This window comes from Pyrus communis, chromosome 10 (genome assembly GCF_963583255.1).
Source record: "Pyrus communis chromosome 10, drPyrComm1.1, whole genome shotgun sequence".
NCBI classification, from domain to species: Eukaryota; Viridiplantae; Streptophyta; class Magnoliopsida; order Rosales; family Rosaceae; genus Pyrus; species Pyrus communis.
The window spans coordinates 26,855,295-26,872,384 of record NC_084812.1 but is presented as its reverse complement, the minus strand read 5'-3'; the positions used below and the strand labels follow the sequence as shown (position 1 = coordinate 26,872,384).

The following is a 17,090-nucleotide window of genomic DNA, read 5'->3' as shown; positions in this document are numbered from 1 at the left end:
TTGCAGAAACAATCAAGGAGGAGAACAGTGCATCTTTTCAAGATCGGGCGAATGCCATGATTTTTATCCGTCGCCACCTTGATGAAGGACTAAAAAGCGAGTACCTAACGGTTGAAGATCCGTTAGCCCTCTGAAAGACCTTAAGAAACAGATACAATTACCAGAAAACGGTGATTCTTCCAAGAGCTCATTATGAGTGGACTCACCTAAGGATCCAGGATTTCAAGTCAGTGGCTGAGTACAATTCTGCGATGTTCAGAATTAGTTCCTAGATGAAACTCTGTGGGGAAACCATCACTGAGGAAGATATACTGGAAAAGATTTTTAGCACATTTCATGCCTCCAACGTGCTCCTGCAGTAGCAGTATAGAGCGCAAGGTTTCACTGAATATAACCAGCTGATATCTGTGCTCCTAGTTGCTGAACAAAACAATGAGCTCCTACTGAAAAATTATCATTCCCGACCTACTGGATCTACACCATTCCCAGAAGTGAATGTTGTTTCCCTCAAAGTGAACACCACATCATCTGGTGGCAATAATCATAAACGAAGCCAGGCCATAGGCGATAACGGTGGAACGAGAAAGGCAAGAATCATGGTGTCAGTTTCACAACCAGGTTCCAAGGCATAATTCAGGCCCAAGCTTCAAAAATATGAATCGCCACAAAGGCAAAGCTTATATGAACAATACTCCCATAAACTCTGAATGAGTCTGCCATAGGTCTGGTGGCAATGGGCACTGGGCGCGTACTTGTCATACCCAAAACATCTGGTGGATTTGTATCAAGCCTCCCTCAAGGAGAAGGGTGTCGAGACCAATTTTCTCGACCAGGCTAAACCAATGGATATATCTGATCTAGTGTGTGACTTATCAGAGCAGTTGAACACAACCCACCTAGATGTCTCAGACTTCATTGTGGAAAGGGGGAATGAAGTTTACCGGTCCGACTAAATCGTTTATGTTTGATGTACTGAACTTGTAGTTCAAAACTAGCATTTCATATTCAATAAAAGTGACATTTAAATTTCTTGTTATAACTTGCTTTTAACTGTGATTCCCTTACTCAGAGAGCATGGATAAAAACTATGGTCATTCTCAAAACATGAGAAATAACAGAGATATTTGTCTTACAGACAGTGCAACCACGCATACAATACTTCGAGATCGAAAGTATTTCTCAAGATTGATGCTTACAAAAGTAAAGGTAACAACAATATCAGGGCAATTAGATGTGATTGAAGGCTCAGGAAAAGCCCAAATTATATTACCAAATGGAACAATATTAACCATACAGAATACGTTGTACACTACTCGATCTACTTGAAATTTGTTAAGTTTTAAAGACATACATTTAAATGGATACCACATTGAAATGAAAAGTGCAGAAAATGTGAAGTATCTATACATTACCTCCAATGATACCCAGAAGCGTATATTGGAGACGTTGCGTGGTTTAATGAGTGGATTGTATTATACATACATAAAGACAGTTGAATCACATACTGTCATGAACCAGAAGTTCATTGATTCAAAAGTTTACAGGCTTTGGCATGATCGTCTGAGTTGCCCAGGATCTACCATGATGCGTAGAATCATTACAAACTCTAATGGACATCTATTATTGAGCAGACACATTACTATCTCAAATGATAACCCTTGCAAGACTTGTTCTCAATGGAAGTTAGTAATTAGACCATCACAACTAAAGGTTAATGCTGAATCCCCATCATTTCTGCAAAGAATTCAAGGGGATATTTGTGGGCCTATTTAACCATCCTATGGGCCATGTCGATATTTTATGGTTTTAGTTAATGCATCTACCCAATGGTCACATGTTTGTCTCTTATTTACTCGGAATGTAGCTTTTGCGAGACTTCTTACTCATATAATTAAGTTGTGAGCACAGTTTCCAGATTACCCCATTAAGTCAATCCGACTTGATAACGTTGGTGAATTTACATCTCAAACCTTTGATGATTGCTGCTTGACATTGGGCATTGATGTTGAACACCTTGTTTCTCATGTCCATGCTCAAAATGGTTTAGCAGAAGCATTGATCAAGCAGATTCAGTTAATAGCTTGTACTCTGTTTATGAAAACAAGATTGCCAGTTTCTGCATGGGGACATGTCATCTTACATGCTGCATCATTGGTTCGATTAAGACTTATAGCCAACCACCAATACTCATAGTACAACTCGTGTTTAGGCATTAGCCAAACATTTCACATTTACGAGTTTTTGGTTGTGCTGTTTATGTACCTATTGCATTACCACAACGAACTAAAATGGGACCTCAGAGCAGACTGGGAATTTGCGTAGGTTTTGATTCACCATCTATCATTAGATATTTGGAACCCTTAACAGATGATATGTTTACAGCTCGTTTTGCTGATTGTCACTTTGATGAGACAGTCTTCCCATCATTAAGGGGAGAAAAGACCGTTCCAGAAGAACGGAAAAAGCTAACATGGGTTGTTCCCACCTTATCTCATTTTGATCGACGTAGCACTCAATGTGAAAATGAAGTGAAAATGATCGTTCATCTTCAAAGTATTGTCAATCAAATGCCAGATGCATTTAATGATGATATGAAAGTGACAAAATCACATATACTAGCTGCAAATGCACCTGCAAGAATTGATGTCGTTGTTGGACAAAATAAAGTGGCAGCGAATGATTCATCTGGTGCACGCCTGAAGCGTGGTAGACTTCCAGGTTCAAAAGATTCAGCCCCTCAAAAGAGAAAGATAAGGGCACAACTAAATCTAAATGAGATCATTCAAGAAGAAAAAATGAATGACAAATCCACAATTCATGATTCTGTACTTTCAGAAAAAGAAAATGTCCTTGATGAGACATATGTACCTGAAGAAACAAAGGTACATGAAAGCAAAGAAATCTCCATAAATTATGCATGTACTAATGAATTGTGGGATCAGAATGAAATAATCATCGACGACATGTTCGTATTCGCGATAGCCACTGAAATCATATTAAGTGATGATATTGAGCCCCGCTCTGTTGATGAATGCAAACAAAGACAAGATTGGCCTAAGTGGAAAGATGCAATCCATGCATAATTAAATTCGTTGGAAAGGCGAAATATTTTTAGACCAGTAGTCCAAACCCCGCCTGGTGTAAACCCCGTGGGTTACAAATAGGTATTCAAAAGGAGACGTAATGAGAAAAACGAGATTGCAAGATATAACACATGACTCGTTGCACAAAGTTTTTCACCAAGACCTGGAATTGATTATGAGGAGATATACTCTCCTGTAATAGACGCAATTATGTTCTGTTACTTAATAAGTTTAGTGATTTTAGAAAAACTTGACATGCAACTTATAGATGTCATCATCGCGTATCTATATGGAGAATTAGATGCTGACATATATATGAAAGTCTCAGAAGGACTTAAGGTATGCTCTCAGTCAAATTAAGGCGATCATTGTATGGGCTAAAACAATCTGGACGAATGTGGTATAATCGTCTCAGTGAGTATTTGATCAAAGAAAGGTATACTAACAATGTCATTTGCCCTTGTGTGTTCATTAAGAAATCCAACTCTGGATTTGCTATAGTGGCAGTATATGTCGATGATATGAATCTAGTTGGAACCCTTCAAGAGTTCAATAAAACTGCTGAATATCTGAAAAGTGAATTTGAAGTGAAAGACCTTGGAAAAACAAAATTTTGTGTCGGCCTGCAGATCAAGCATTGTGCTAGTGGAGTTTTGGTCCACCAATCAGCTTACATTGAAAAAATCTCGAAGTGATTTAGCATGGACAAGGCTTATCCACTCAACACACCAATGGTCGTTCATTCTCTGGACATTAAGAAAGATCCATTCCGTCCAAAAGAAGATGATGAAATGGTCCTTGGTCTAGAAGTACCATATCTAAGTGCAATAGGTGCTTTATTGTATTTAGCATAATGTACTAGACCAAATATAGCTTCTTCAGTAAAATGTTAGCAAGGTATAACTCTGCTCCAACAATTCGTCATTGGAAGGGAGTCAAAGATGTATTGTGATACCTTCGTGGGACAATAGACATGGGTCTTTTTTACTCAAAGAAATCCACAAATGACCAGGTCTTTGTTGGATATGCAAATGCTGGTTTTCTCTCTAATCCGCATAAAGCCCGCTCACAAACTGGATATGTGTTCAAGAATGAAGATACAACAATCTCATGGCACTCAACAAAGCAAACATTAGTTGCTACATCTTCAAATCACTCAGAAATACTTGCTTTACATGAAGCAAGTTGTGAATGTTCTTGGTTAAGATCAATGATCCATCATATTCGGAATTCATGTGGTCTAACTTCAAAGACAGACACTCCAACTGTCATTCATAAAGATAATGCAACCTGTGTTGCCTAAATGAAAAAAAGATTCATCAAGGGTGATAAGACTAAACACATATCTCCAAAGTTTTGCAGTGCACATAAGCTTCGAAAGGCTAAAGTTATTGAAGTCAGAAAAATTCGTTCCAATGAAAATCTGGTAGACTTGTTCACCAAATCTCTACTAAAATGCACATTTCAGAAGATAGTGCAAAGTTTCGGATTACGTCGACTTACCCAACAGCTAAATTTGGAAAATGCGGAATCAGGGGAGCATCAATGATACATGCATGTTGTATTGTTTTTCCTTTGCTTAGGATTTTTCCCACTGGGTTTTTCCTATCAAGGTTTTAACGAGGCAACATAAGCATAACAATCCAAGTAAAGTTGTACTTTTTTTCCTTTGCTATGGTTTTTTCCCATTGGGTTTTTCCTAGCAAGGTTTTAACGAGGCAACTAATGTTGATATGTGGGCATCCAAGGAGGAGTGTTGAAAACATTGGTAATGTTGAATGCAGTGTTGAAAACATTTGCAATGTTGAATGCAGTATTGAAAACATTGGCAGTGTTATGAATGCCCACATAGATTTTCAATGCCTATACAAAATGATATTGACTTGGGAGATAAATGAGGATCGTACTTTCAAAGATGTGTATTGTAAATTTCAAAATGTTTGTCTGGAGATGCTTTATAAATAGAGCACTCCGACTACTATTAAGATACACAGACAGAGTAAGAAGGGAAAGATCAATAACATCAGTATCTATTCCTACCTCTTTTATTTGTCATCCTCTTGTGCTACAGTTACAATGTAATATTTTACACCTGCTTCACTCCTGTCACTAGTAAAGGTTAACTCTCTAACTTTGACCTATTTATAACAAATGTATATTTTTTCCTAAATTTACAATTTCAGACCTTTTGATGTATATTTTAGACACCATCAATTTGTGTTTGTAATTTTTTTTAAAAAAAAAAATTTCATTTGATGAACATGGGCTTTATCTAGGTGAAGGTGCTGGCAATGTAGTTGAATCTTTAGGCAAAAAGTAATGTGAAAGTCTTCCAAGGATTTCAACGAAATTTTGATAGAATTGACGTCGAAGATGAATTTGTTGTTCGGAGCAAAGGGATAGGGTTGAAATTGATTGAATTTGAAGAATGTGTTTTGAATGGTACTGAGACTATTTGTGATAAAAAGCCTAATACTTGATAGCAAATCGCGAGAGGGTTGGAGAAGAGTGTGAGAGCGTGTTGGGGGTGAGACTTGTGTTTTATTTGTCGGGGGAGCTCGAAGCACAAGTCGTGGAGGTAAAACTGGCACTTGGACTTGCTGCATTTGTAAGCTGAAGTACTTGAGTTCATCATCAGCTCCAGGTCACATCCCGAGCAGATGATAATTTCATCATCTTCTTCTTGCACCTGAAATGAGCATAACTCATGACGGTGGCTAAAATGCTTCACCATCTTCACTGCCATTGCATCAATCGGTCTTTATAAGTCTCTCAATCAATTTCTCCTTGGATTGGATGATCAACGTTCTAGTTAATTTCTTACGGATTAATCAATAATGATAGATAATGAAGTTGAAGTAGATACGTTAGTTGTGCTCACATCGTGTGGTTAACTAATATGTGGTCATATGAAGTGGTAGGAATAACAAGATTCGATTAATCTGTTTTGTGTAAGAAGTATGAAGAAAGTTAAGGATCCACCATAATATTAATCATTAATTTGACAATATGAGAGTAGTTCAACCTCTTCGAAGGTTTGTACCTTCAATCTTTCATTGATATGACTCTTTTACTTTTACATCCTCAAACCCCTCACGTACATGTGGTGAATTTTCAAGTTAAACACGTGGATAATACAAAGGGGTAACAAGGAGCACATGTGGTTGTTGAGCTTCACACTTGGAATAACTTGCTCTAATACCATTAAGAAATTTGAGGTTCCGCTATAAAATCAAGTGGCAAGTTGGGGAGTAGCCCAACTTATTGTCAAGGTTCGCAAGATTTCTCCTTTGAGGTTCAACAATTTGAACCATCTATTTTTCAAGTTACATCTCATAGATCATTCTTGCAAAATATTTTCCAAATAAGAAATATTTGAGACATATAATTGAGTTCAAAGAAATTGACAAGCATTATATTCTAAGAAACATTAAAATTTCATCGTGACAATTAAATGACAAATAGTTTCAGATCAAATTGAATTTTGATAAGGATGATCTATAATTCAAGACTTACAAAATACACGGTTTGAATTATTGAAATTTGATATGGAGTGGATCACACAACTAAACTCCATTTCTTTTTTTAAAGAGAGTAGTTATTCCCACCCTAATGTCTTACCTTCCCACTCATCTTTTAATGAATTTTTTAATTATAAATTTGTCCATTTGTAAAATGCCTAATAAGGACCTTAGTTACCCCCTTTTGCATTAACTTTTTTTTTTTTAAATAAAACAAAAAAGAAAAGTTTGGGCGTGATAACTCTCACGCTCTATTTAGACAATTTGTCTCCCTTAAACCCTAACTCATCATTCCTATCTCCTTTCATTCAAAGAAAGCAAAAAGAATGAACTTAGAAGATGATGTTTCTATGGAAGAAGTAGATGATTATGTTTCCGTCAAAGAGGTAAAAGAATATTTTATTTGTGGGTCATCTTGATTTGTCGACAGCTTACAATTAAAGCATAGCTCCGTGGCTTTTTATTTGAATTTGCATTAGGTTAGGGTGCAATTTGTTTCACATTTTCCTATGGAAATTCTTGGAATTCGTTTTCATTAGGTTAGGGTAATAATTCAGGTAAGGCATGTTTTTCGCAACTAACACTAATAATTGTCCACATTGATGTGTTGTCTCCGAAACCTACACACAAATCTCTTTCTTAATTAGCACTATTTTCAACTTGATGTAATGCCCATTTATTTACGTATGGTGGAATTTGTCTGCAGCAGGTAGATAAATCTGGTAATAATTCAACATCTACACATATGGTGGACTGTATTAGTGAATTAACCACAAATGAGGTAATATTTGCTTGACTACGCAATTGATTTACTTATACTCTTGTATGTTTATTCATAATGTGCAATTTTGGTACGTAGTTATTCAAGAGTAGAGTAGAATTAATACAATGGGCTCGAGAAATTGGGAAGGTCAATGGTTTTGTTATTGTGACGTTACGATTCAATTAAGGTGGAAAAGATAACAGGAGCCCTAGACTTGCATTGGGTTGTGAAGAAACGGACAATATATAAATCGAATTCACAAAAAAAAAAAAAAAAAAAAAAAAAAAAAAAAACATAAAGGATGAAGATACAAGGAATTCTAGAACCAAAAATGTGGATGCCCGTTTCAATTAAAAGGTAAAAAACTAGCAATTGATGATGATTGGATATTGACGGTAGTTAGCAGAGCAAGGAAGTTATTCACTTGGTGGTCTTTATCCTGAAATGAGTTCAAAACAAAAAGGCGACCAAAGGAAAAGGTGCATTGCGCTCGTTCAGTTAAGCCAATTGAGTTAACCAATGCATTTCCAGTAGCATTGAGGCCATACATTATTCTTGTAAAAGATGTGGCAATTGATGGTCATTGCGGATTCAGAGCAATTGCATCATTATTCGGTTATAATGAGGATGGATGGATACAAGTGCGAAAAGATTTATTACAAGAGTTAAAGACTTACTCAAGTTGCTACTCTAAGCTATATGGGTCTGAAAATAGGGTCCATGAGTTGAAGCATGGATTGAGATATTTTGAAACTTATGCTAACATTGATCAGTGGATGACTATGCTTGACATGGGCCATATTATTGCATCATGTTATGGTGTGGCTTATCCACTATCGGATGTACAATGTCTTACATTTTTGCCTCTTAGAATAACACCTATACCACTAGCAGCATGTAAGGAGATCGTCATCGAATTCACCAATCATCATTTTGTGCAGGCATGGATATAATGATTTATTTTGGAAATTTTTACAGGTGATCTTATAAGGATTGAATGCATTTACTTTAAGTTTAAGTTATAAATTTCTTGTAGTCTAGTTTAATTAAGTTGTACTTTTATGCAGATGTTCTTGAAATTAGGTCATCCAATTACTCCTATAGCAACAAATTGGGAAAGATATTGTGAACTATGGTGTTTAGAATGGGCTACTCCGTACATTGCTCATATACTACAGTTCAAATCCATTGCAGGGTCTACTATTATAACTAGAGAGATCGTGGAGCTTGACGAAAATTGAAGTTGGTAAGTAGCGCTGCCATGCTTATGAGTCGGACAATTCCAGATTCTGGTCATAGTATTTTTTTTTTCCCAGTAAACTCCTGCGTTTCGATGCTTTTCTGTATTTTTCTGACTAAATTGCTCTTGGTTTGTTCCTTAGGGAATATGAATTGGGATTTTTATTTTGTCTTATTTTGTTTTAGAATTCGTGCTCTTCTTTTAAATCCACGTCTAGGGTTTAGTGTTTTTTTTTTTTTTTTTTCTGGAATAATTACTAAAATATTTTTATCCCTAGGATTTTGGTTGCCCAAATCAGAACCCACCTCTCTACAACTCCTATCTGACTTGCCTTAATGGAATTTCAGAAAGCATTCTCCATCATCATCTAGCATAACCCCACATACATGTGTTCCTTGTGAAAAAGAGTTCGGGCTTGAGAGATGGTTTACTTGAGTAAGCTTCTCTATTTTCAATCCCGACCAAACATGTACATCAAGCTGAAGATTAGAAGAACCCGGTTTTTTTTTTTTTTGCTAGCTTTTAGAAGAGAGCAATATTATTTGTTTATATTTTTTTAAGAGAAAATATTATATCTAATTATATATTTATATATATATATATATATATATATATATATTAAGGGCTATTTTAGGAATAATAGTGGGTAGGGAAATAACATTTTGATTTTTTTAATTTTTTATAGTGAGTGTAAATATAACATGAGTGAGAAAATAATACAACGAGATGGGTCTAGCAGCTCTCTTTTTAAAATAGAATCCCTTCCCTTTGGTCAGTATATATACACACTAAATAAATTCAAGATTTCATTTGACTTTTGCATGTCCTTTCCCCCTCTTCATCTTAATTCCTTGTATACATCTTTGTGTAGCATGAAGTGGTTGAGAATGTATAGGAAGACAATGTCAACTAAACTGATTGGTTTTCATAAGTCTTCCAAGGTGCTAATTTTACTTGATACTTTCCAACTTAGATACCACCATGAAAATGTGTTTATTCTTCTTCAATATAAAGGTATTACATATATATATGGTTATAGTTAATTTAGGTGAAAACTAACCGTTGGCCTCTCTAGAACTTGAAACATTAGTCATATTAATTTTCATGGTGTCATCAGGATCGTAGCTTCTGATTGATATCATTCAAGATAATTTCAGTGAATATGCTTAATAACTTTGTAGTTGTAGCCTCTTTCCTTCTTTTCTATGCCCCATTGGGGAGATATATCAGAAACAAATCTTGAGTTCGATGATCGGACGATCCGGTACGATTGACTTTAACAAGGATTGCTCTTTGAGAGATAGGCTCATTGACTTGAATGCGTATAAAGTCACCCTACAATTTCCAATAAAAGAATAGATTTCACCAGCCTCATTGCTTATAAATATTTTCAATTTGACATATATATATATATATATATATATATATATATATATATATATATATATATATATATTGTATTGACCCAGCAGTATGTCGGATTATATTTAATTCCACTAGGCTTAATTCGATCGATGTTTATTGTACATTGTACAGAAGGGGACGAAATTATTATAAGAGCACAGATCAAGAAGGAAGCTAGCTAGAGGTCATCTGAAAGACAAGTTCCTCCCGCTGTGCTTGTGTGAGAGAGTGAGAGATGATCATGCAGGTGGCCGGTCAACCTCAACCTGAGGCCATGCTTCGACATTTTAGCCACCCACATCCCTTGATCCTTTCCAATCTTCATCACCCACATCCCCAACAAATCTCAAACGGGCAGCGGCTAGCAACCTCTTGTTCAGCCTGCAAACTGGATGCCTCTGCCGGATGGATTTACAGTTGCACGCCATGCAATTACTTGCTCCACGTCTTATGTTCACTAATGCCTCAGCAAATTACGCATCCGTGTGATGAGAATAAACATGTCCTGACTCTGCTCCCAACCCCAATATACTCTGACGGGGTCTTCAATTGCAGTGCATGCAGGAAGCACGGAAATGGATTTTCCTACCACTGCGGAGATTGCAAGATTGATCTCCACACAACTTGTGCTTCAAAGCCGTTGGTTCATACTCACCACTCCCACCCTCACCAACTCGTTCTCTCCTTCTCACTTCCTCCAGGGCCTACCAGCAGCAAGACCTTCATCTGTCATATATGCAACCAAGTTGGGTACAAAGAGTGGCTCTACTTATGCCATCCTTGCGGTTTTGCAGCTCATTTGGCCTGCGCCACCGCCGAACCGATTCAACTAAATCAAGCAGCACAACCGTCATCTCCAGTTGTCGTTGGCAGTCCGTATAATTATCACACAAATACTGCTTCAGGTAGTCCTCACGATCTCCAGGTCCAAAACTATGGACCACAACCAAATATTATTAGTGGTAATAATAATGGAATGCAGAGCAGTGTAGTATATGGAGGACAAGCTGCTAATACTGTACAACCTTTGAATAGAGGGAGAAGTGGTAAGAAGTTGGGAAAGGCTATTGTAAACACAGCGCTTACAGCTCTTATCGGTTTTCCTGTTTTTGGAGCTGCTGGTAATTCTCAACCGCAACAACAACCGCAACCATTCCAGCAACAATCGCAACCATTCCAGCAACAACTGCAACCATTCCAGCAACCGCAACTGCAACAATTCCACCAACAACAACCGCAACCTTTCCAACAACAACCGCAACAATTTCAGCAACTGCAACAACTGCCACAACTTCAGCAACGCCAACAACAACCGCAACAATACCTGCAACCACAAGAACCCCAACAATTTCAGCAACCGCAACAACCACAACAATTGCAGCAACCACAGCAACTACAGTTGCAGCAACAACTACTGTACCAGCAACAACTACAACTTCAATTCCAGCAACAACAGTTTCAGCAGCAGCAACAGCAGCAGCAGCAACAACAACAACAATTGGTGGGTTGTGGTCTTGGTACTATTGTTGATTTTGGAAGCACTACTGCTAGTGCTACGGCTACTGATCCCTCCTCATTGTCATTGGAATACTCAACTGACTATATCGGTGGATGTGCAGACTATGTCAGTGGAGATTATACCTACTTAGTTTGAAAATATTGTTATTTACTTCTTTGACAATAACAACAAACATTCACGGATATTTATACATCTTCCTCTGAAGTATGCGCTATCATTGTAAAGTTTTTACCTTGAGATTGGGATAATTACATACGCATAAGGTCTTTTATAACATTTTTCACTTTCAATTTTGATTTAGCTTCAACTTTGATCCCATGATGTTTCCGTGATTAGAATAAACATGGATGCAGGTGTTGAAGATGCAAGCCAACATCGAAAACTTTACAAAATAAATTACAACTTTACTCTTAATTGCACTGCGAAATTTTGTGATAAACTAACACATGCCGGCTTTGCAAGTTGTTAGTAGTGTGTATTTGGCTCGACTCTAAAATCTTGACACGAAACTATTTCTTTTTAATGGGTCATTAACTATAAAAGGAGTGATAATATAATTGATGATGATAATTCTGCACAATAATCAGCGGTGTGGATGAGCCAAGGACAAGGGTTTTGGTGGACTCCGGGGTCTCTAAGTCAGAAATCACAACGGAATAAAGTCTAATAAGATAAGAAACTGATTTACGTTTGTGTTTGAAAGTTTGAGGATTTGAGATTTGAAATAAAATTAGAGTTTGCATGGGCAAGAACAGATTAGAGAGAACTTACGATCGTTTTCTGCTAAAATATATAGGAGTAGAATGTGCCCTGTGCAAGCTAATTAGTAATTACAATTGAGAAATAGGTAACTTAGGCCAATAAGAATATTAGATTCGCTCTAATATATAGTATAATCTAATCTCAATATATACTCCTACATTTTTCTTGGCATCATGCATGTGTGTTTGAAGGGTGAACAATATTATTCAACAAAGTAGCTTCAGATATGTGTTTGGCTCGTTGTAGGCTTTCATTGTACGACTTCTTTGCCTTAGAATAGATTTCCCAGTTTACCAAAAAAAAAAAGCTTCACATACATACATATATATATATATATATATATATATATATATATATATATATATTATAATTATTTTTTTAGCATACTTAATTGTTGGCTTAAGTTCACATTGATCGGGCCTCAGACAAAATAAAACCATCCCATTGTAATCGGTTGTATACATGCCAAGACCATGATTACTGTGTTTACAATCTCAGTAATCAGTTTGGTACACGAAAAAGTCTCAAATTAAAAATAAAAAAATAAAAAAATAAAAAAACTCTTAAAACTTTAATTAAACAAATTATTTGATTACTGAGATTTAAAAAATCAAAGATTCCGCAATTGACAGCACAGAAGTGTTGTAATTAAAGTTGTGTTCAGAATGCCCTCCTTAAATGCCGCATATGAGAAAAAGTCATATATGTCGATTTGTTCTCCGAATTTGTATAAAACTGTTAATTTTTTCTTTAATTTTAATTTTAACCGATTATCTCACTTAACTTTTATTAATAACCAATTCTCCTTCTTACGCTAGATTTAAAAAAAAAAATTCCATCTAATTTTTCATCCATTTTGATCATGCGAACAACATATGACACAATTGTATGGGACAAAAAGAATAAAAAATTGAATGGATGAAAAAAATTTAAAATCTAACGCTAGAGAGAAATTGACTATTTATAAAATTTCAAGAGGTAATAGGCTAAAGTTAAAATTCAAGAAAAAATTGATTAATTATAAAAAGAAATAATATGGCTAAAATTAAAATTCATGTGAGAAATTAACAATTCTATATAAGTTCGGGGAAAAAACCGATAAATACCTCATAAGAAAATAGCAGCACCATCGCCTTAGATGAAAAAATTAACAGGGAAGGACTGAGTCTTTAGACTTCCAGAGCTTCATTAAATTCAGTATGTGTAGAGAAAGAGCGAGCCACCCAACCAGAAAATTCCTTCCAATTAAATTCATTTTTAATTAAGAAAATATCTCACCAGTTTATTTGTTTATATAAATGCAATGTATACAAATACATATCATATTATTAATCGTAACAAAACATAATAAAAGCTTGTTTGAATGTGTTTTAAAATGACTAAAAACGTTTTTGAAAACATTTTTTAATAAAAACGCTAGTAAATATTAAAAAATCATTTAAAGTATTTCTTAGAAGAAGTATATAATTAGTGCTTTTGCAACTCAAAAATATTGTATCTAAAAGCGCTTTAAGTCATTTTAAAAATACATCTAAACGAGCACTAACTCAAAGTAAGTAAATACTTATATATTGTATTGACCCGGTATATATATCCGTCACGTTATTGCTAAGTTGACTAGGTTAGCATTAGCTAGACTTTTTGTACAAATTTGGACACTAATTGTTAAATAAGAACCTACAAATCAACAAGTTTGAGAGAGAAGGAGCTAGACATCATCAGAAAAAAAGAAATTTCTGTTGAAGAGGTAGGGAGAGATGAGGCTTAATGGTCAGCCAAATCCCGATCTTCAACATTTTAGCCACCCACATCCACTAAAACTTTCCAACATTCACCACACCCAGCAAACCCCAAACCTGCAGCAGGACTTGTGTGCATGCTGTAAACTCAATGACGTCTCAGATGCAGGTGGATGGATTTACACTTGCACACCATGCAGGTATTTCCTCCACATGTCATGTTCAGAAATGCCTCAGCAAATCACTCATCCGTGCGATCGTAAAAACCATGTATTGTCTCTGCTGCCAACCCCAATATACTCGGATGGGGCCTTCAGTTGTGATGCATGCATGAAGCACGGAAATGGCTTTGCCTACCATTGTGGAGCTTGCAACATTGACCTCCACACAGCTTGTGCTTCAATGCCATTGCTTCTCACTCACCAATCTCACCCTCATCACCAACTCAACCTCACATTTTCATTTCGTGCTGCAAGTTTTAACCACACCTTCATATGTGATATCTGCAACGGAGTGGGCCACAAAGAGTGGCTCTATTCGTGTAGTCTGTGTGGTTTTACGGCTCATTTGGGCTGCGCCACGGCAAAACCAACATCTCCACTACTACAATATATGCTATCACCGGCGGAGGATAAACCGACGAGAAATCAACTTTCTGTCGAAAATTTGGCACAAATCCGACATTACATAATGTAATGTCGCTTTTCAATAGCGACACTATTGCTAGGGTCGCAAAAGGGCTTCAGCGTCGCTTTTTGAGCTTAATCCGCCACTACACAGTGTCGCTTTAAAGCGACACTAACCCTAACGTCGGTTTAAAGCGACGCATACTTACACGTGGATCAGCTATTTAATAATAAAGTATGCAATATACTGTCGCTTTAAAGCGACATTATATTAAAATGAAATAAATAAAATATTCCTTAAACCGACGTTAGATAACAATGAAATAAATAAAATATAAAAACTAGCGACGCATACTTACACGTGCATCAGCTATTTAATAATAAAGTATGCAGTATACTGTCGCTTTAAAGCGACATTATATTAAAATGAAATAAATAAAATATTCCTTAAACCGACGTTAGATAACAATTAAATAAATAAAATATAAAAACTAGTAACGGTCTTAACCGACACTATATTTGTTAATAATAATAAAAGTGGATGAACAACTGCATGCAATTTCAATTAATTCCAACCAAAAAAAATTATAAATTTTAAGATCAAAATAAACATTAATGAAAATAAATAACAAAAACAATAGTGCCAAACTGTACATTTCACATAAAATCCAAAAAGTCGTCCGTCGTAACAAACATTAAATCCGACATTACAAACATAACATAAAAAAACGAAAATGAAAATAAATAACTAAAACAATAGTGCCAAACTGTACATTTCACATTTCACATAAAATCCAAAAAGTCGTCCGTCGTAACAAACATTAAATCCGACATTACAAACATAACATAAAAAAACAAAAAGATAGACCAATTATACTGTCGTATTTAACCGACAAGAAAAAGAACCAATTAAACTACCCAACCGAATCTGCGCCTGAACGTCGTCCAGATCCTTCTGCTTGAGAATCTTCTCCTTGAGATACTCCTCCTTGAGATCCTCCTTCTTGAGATCCTCCATCTGATCCAAAAATCCTCGACAAGTCCACATCAAATCCAACACCTGCAAGCATTCCAGAAAACCCCCCAACTGGAACTTCAGGAAAAGATCCACTAGGAGCAGCCATCTCAGGTCGATATACTGGCACTTGATAAGGCGGCTGCTGCATGTATGGCATGGGCGGCTGCTGCATGTATGGCATGGGCGGCTGCTGCATGTATGGCATGGGCTGCGCAGGCATCGGATACACAGGATATAGAGGTTGCTGATTATTGCCAGCATACGGATATGCAGGGGAAGGCTGACTTTGGCCCGACTGTTGAGGAGGTTGACTGTGGCCTGATTGTTGGGTTCCCGGGCTATATGGTGGTTGTGGCTGAAATCTTTGAAAAAACCATGCAAACAACTGATTTTGCTTGTTCTCCAGGTCCGAAATCCGTTTATTATTATTTTCGTCTCTCATTTTCAACTCATTATTTTGAGTCATTAGCAACGCCATTGAACTCTTAGATGATCTCCTAGAGGAAATTGATGTAGAAGATGCAGAAGATGCATAAGACACCATATCAGGAGTCACACCATGACCGTATCCTCTGACTCTATTATACCTCTCAGGACCCATAGTATCAACATAAACTTGGGTCCTAAGATCTTCATTATCGTCTTGGCCCGACTCAATCAATGTTTGCAGGTTGCTCTCCATTGTTGACTTGCATTACAATTTTTAAAAACAAAAATTCAATCGTAAAACAGAAAAATAAGCTATAGATAATAAATACTAATAAAATCAAATACTAACACGAAAAAATCAATTACCCCTGTACGCTCCGATGTTTCATCAATCCATGATTTATCTTTTCGTGTATGACATTCACGAAAAAAGGTTACAGGATCTGCTTCTTTCCCATGCTTCTTCCGCTTTATCAAAAATAAAATTTCATACAAACAAATTAAGCAAACCTCATACTAAAAATAAATATAATTATTTAAAATTAATCATCTCTTGAAAATGTACAATCCATACATATTCTTCCCGCACTCTTGCAAAGGATTTTGTACCAGTAGTATGGTTCATTGATTTCAATCCCCGATTAATCTTATTTTTTTCAGCAACCTCCTGAAAAAAAACGAACGAAAAAAGAAAAGATTATATTAGGCAACTTTAAAGTTATAACGAAATAAATCGTGTAGGGTTTACCTTTGTTTTGTCTCTATTCCAATATGCCAACAAATCATTCCACTGGGTAGGAATCACATCAGGAGGAGGCTCGCTGCGAACCTGTTCTGCTCTTTTAGTATAATACTTTTTTTTTAACTTATTTCTAAACTCTTTGTGCGCATGCTCCGCAATCTTAAGCGTCATATGACGGATCAAAGGCATTTTTACTATATCTGCATCTTCAAAAAAGATACTTCCCTACATACATAAAAACAAA

At 36.1% G+C, this 17,090-nt stretch overlaps 2 protein-coding genes across 2 annotated transcripts; one reads left to right on the top strand and one right to left on the bottom strand.

Moving 5' to 3' along the window:
* Positions 1 to 10,077: 10,077 nt before the first annotated feature.
* Positions 10,078 to 11,665, top strand: LOC137748116 (uncharacterized). Its single transcript, XM_068488201.1, has one exon. The coding sequence runs from the start codon at positions 10,247 to 10,249 to the stop codon at positions 11,663 to 11,665; it is 1,419 nt and encodes a 472-aa protein (XP_068344302.1). The 5' UTR covers positions 10,078 to 10,246.
* A 3,759-nt stretch (positions 11,666 to 15,424) lies between these two features.
* On the bottom strand, positions 15,425 to 16,566 carry LOC137746649 (uncharacterized). Its single transcript, XM_068486654.1, has 2 exons — positions 16,471 to 16,566; positions 15,425 to 16,363 (listed from the first exon to the last, which is right to left on the bottom strand). Exon 2 carries the CDS (start codon positions 16,355 to 16,357, stop codon positions 15,572 to 15,574), a length of 786 nt encoding a protein of 261 aa, XP_068342755.1. The 5' UTR covers positions 16,358 to 16,363; positions 16,471 to 16,566; the 3' UTR covers positions 15,425 to 15,571.
* Positions 16,567 to 17,090: the final 524 nt, after the last annotated feature.

Bases quoted from the DNA above. Each gene is read 5' to 3' on its own strand.
- LOC137748116 (XM_068488201.1), top strand. From the start codon at position 10,247: ATGATCATGCAGGTGGCCGGTCAACCTCAACCTGAGGCCATGCTTCGA.
- LOC137746649 (XM_068486654.1), bottom strand. From the start codon at position 16,357: ATGGAGAGCAACCTGCAAACATTGATTGAGTCGGGCCAAGACGATAAT.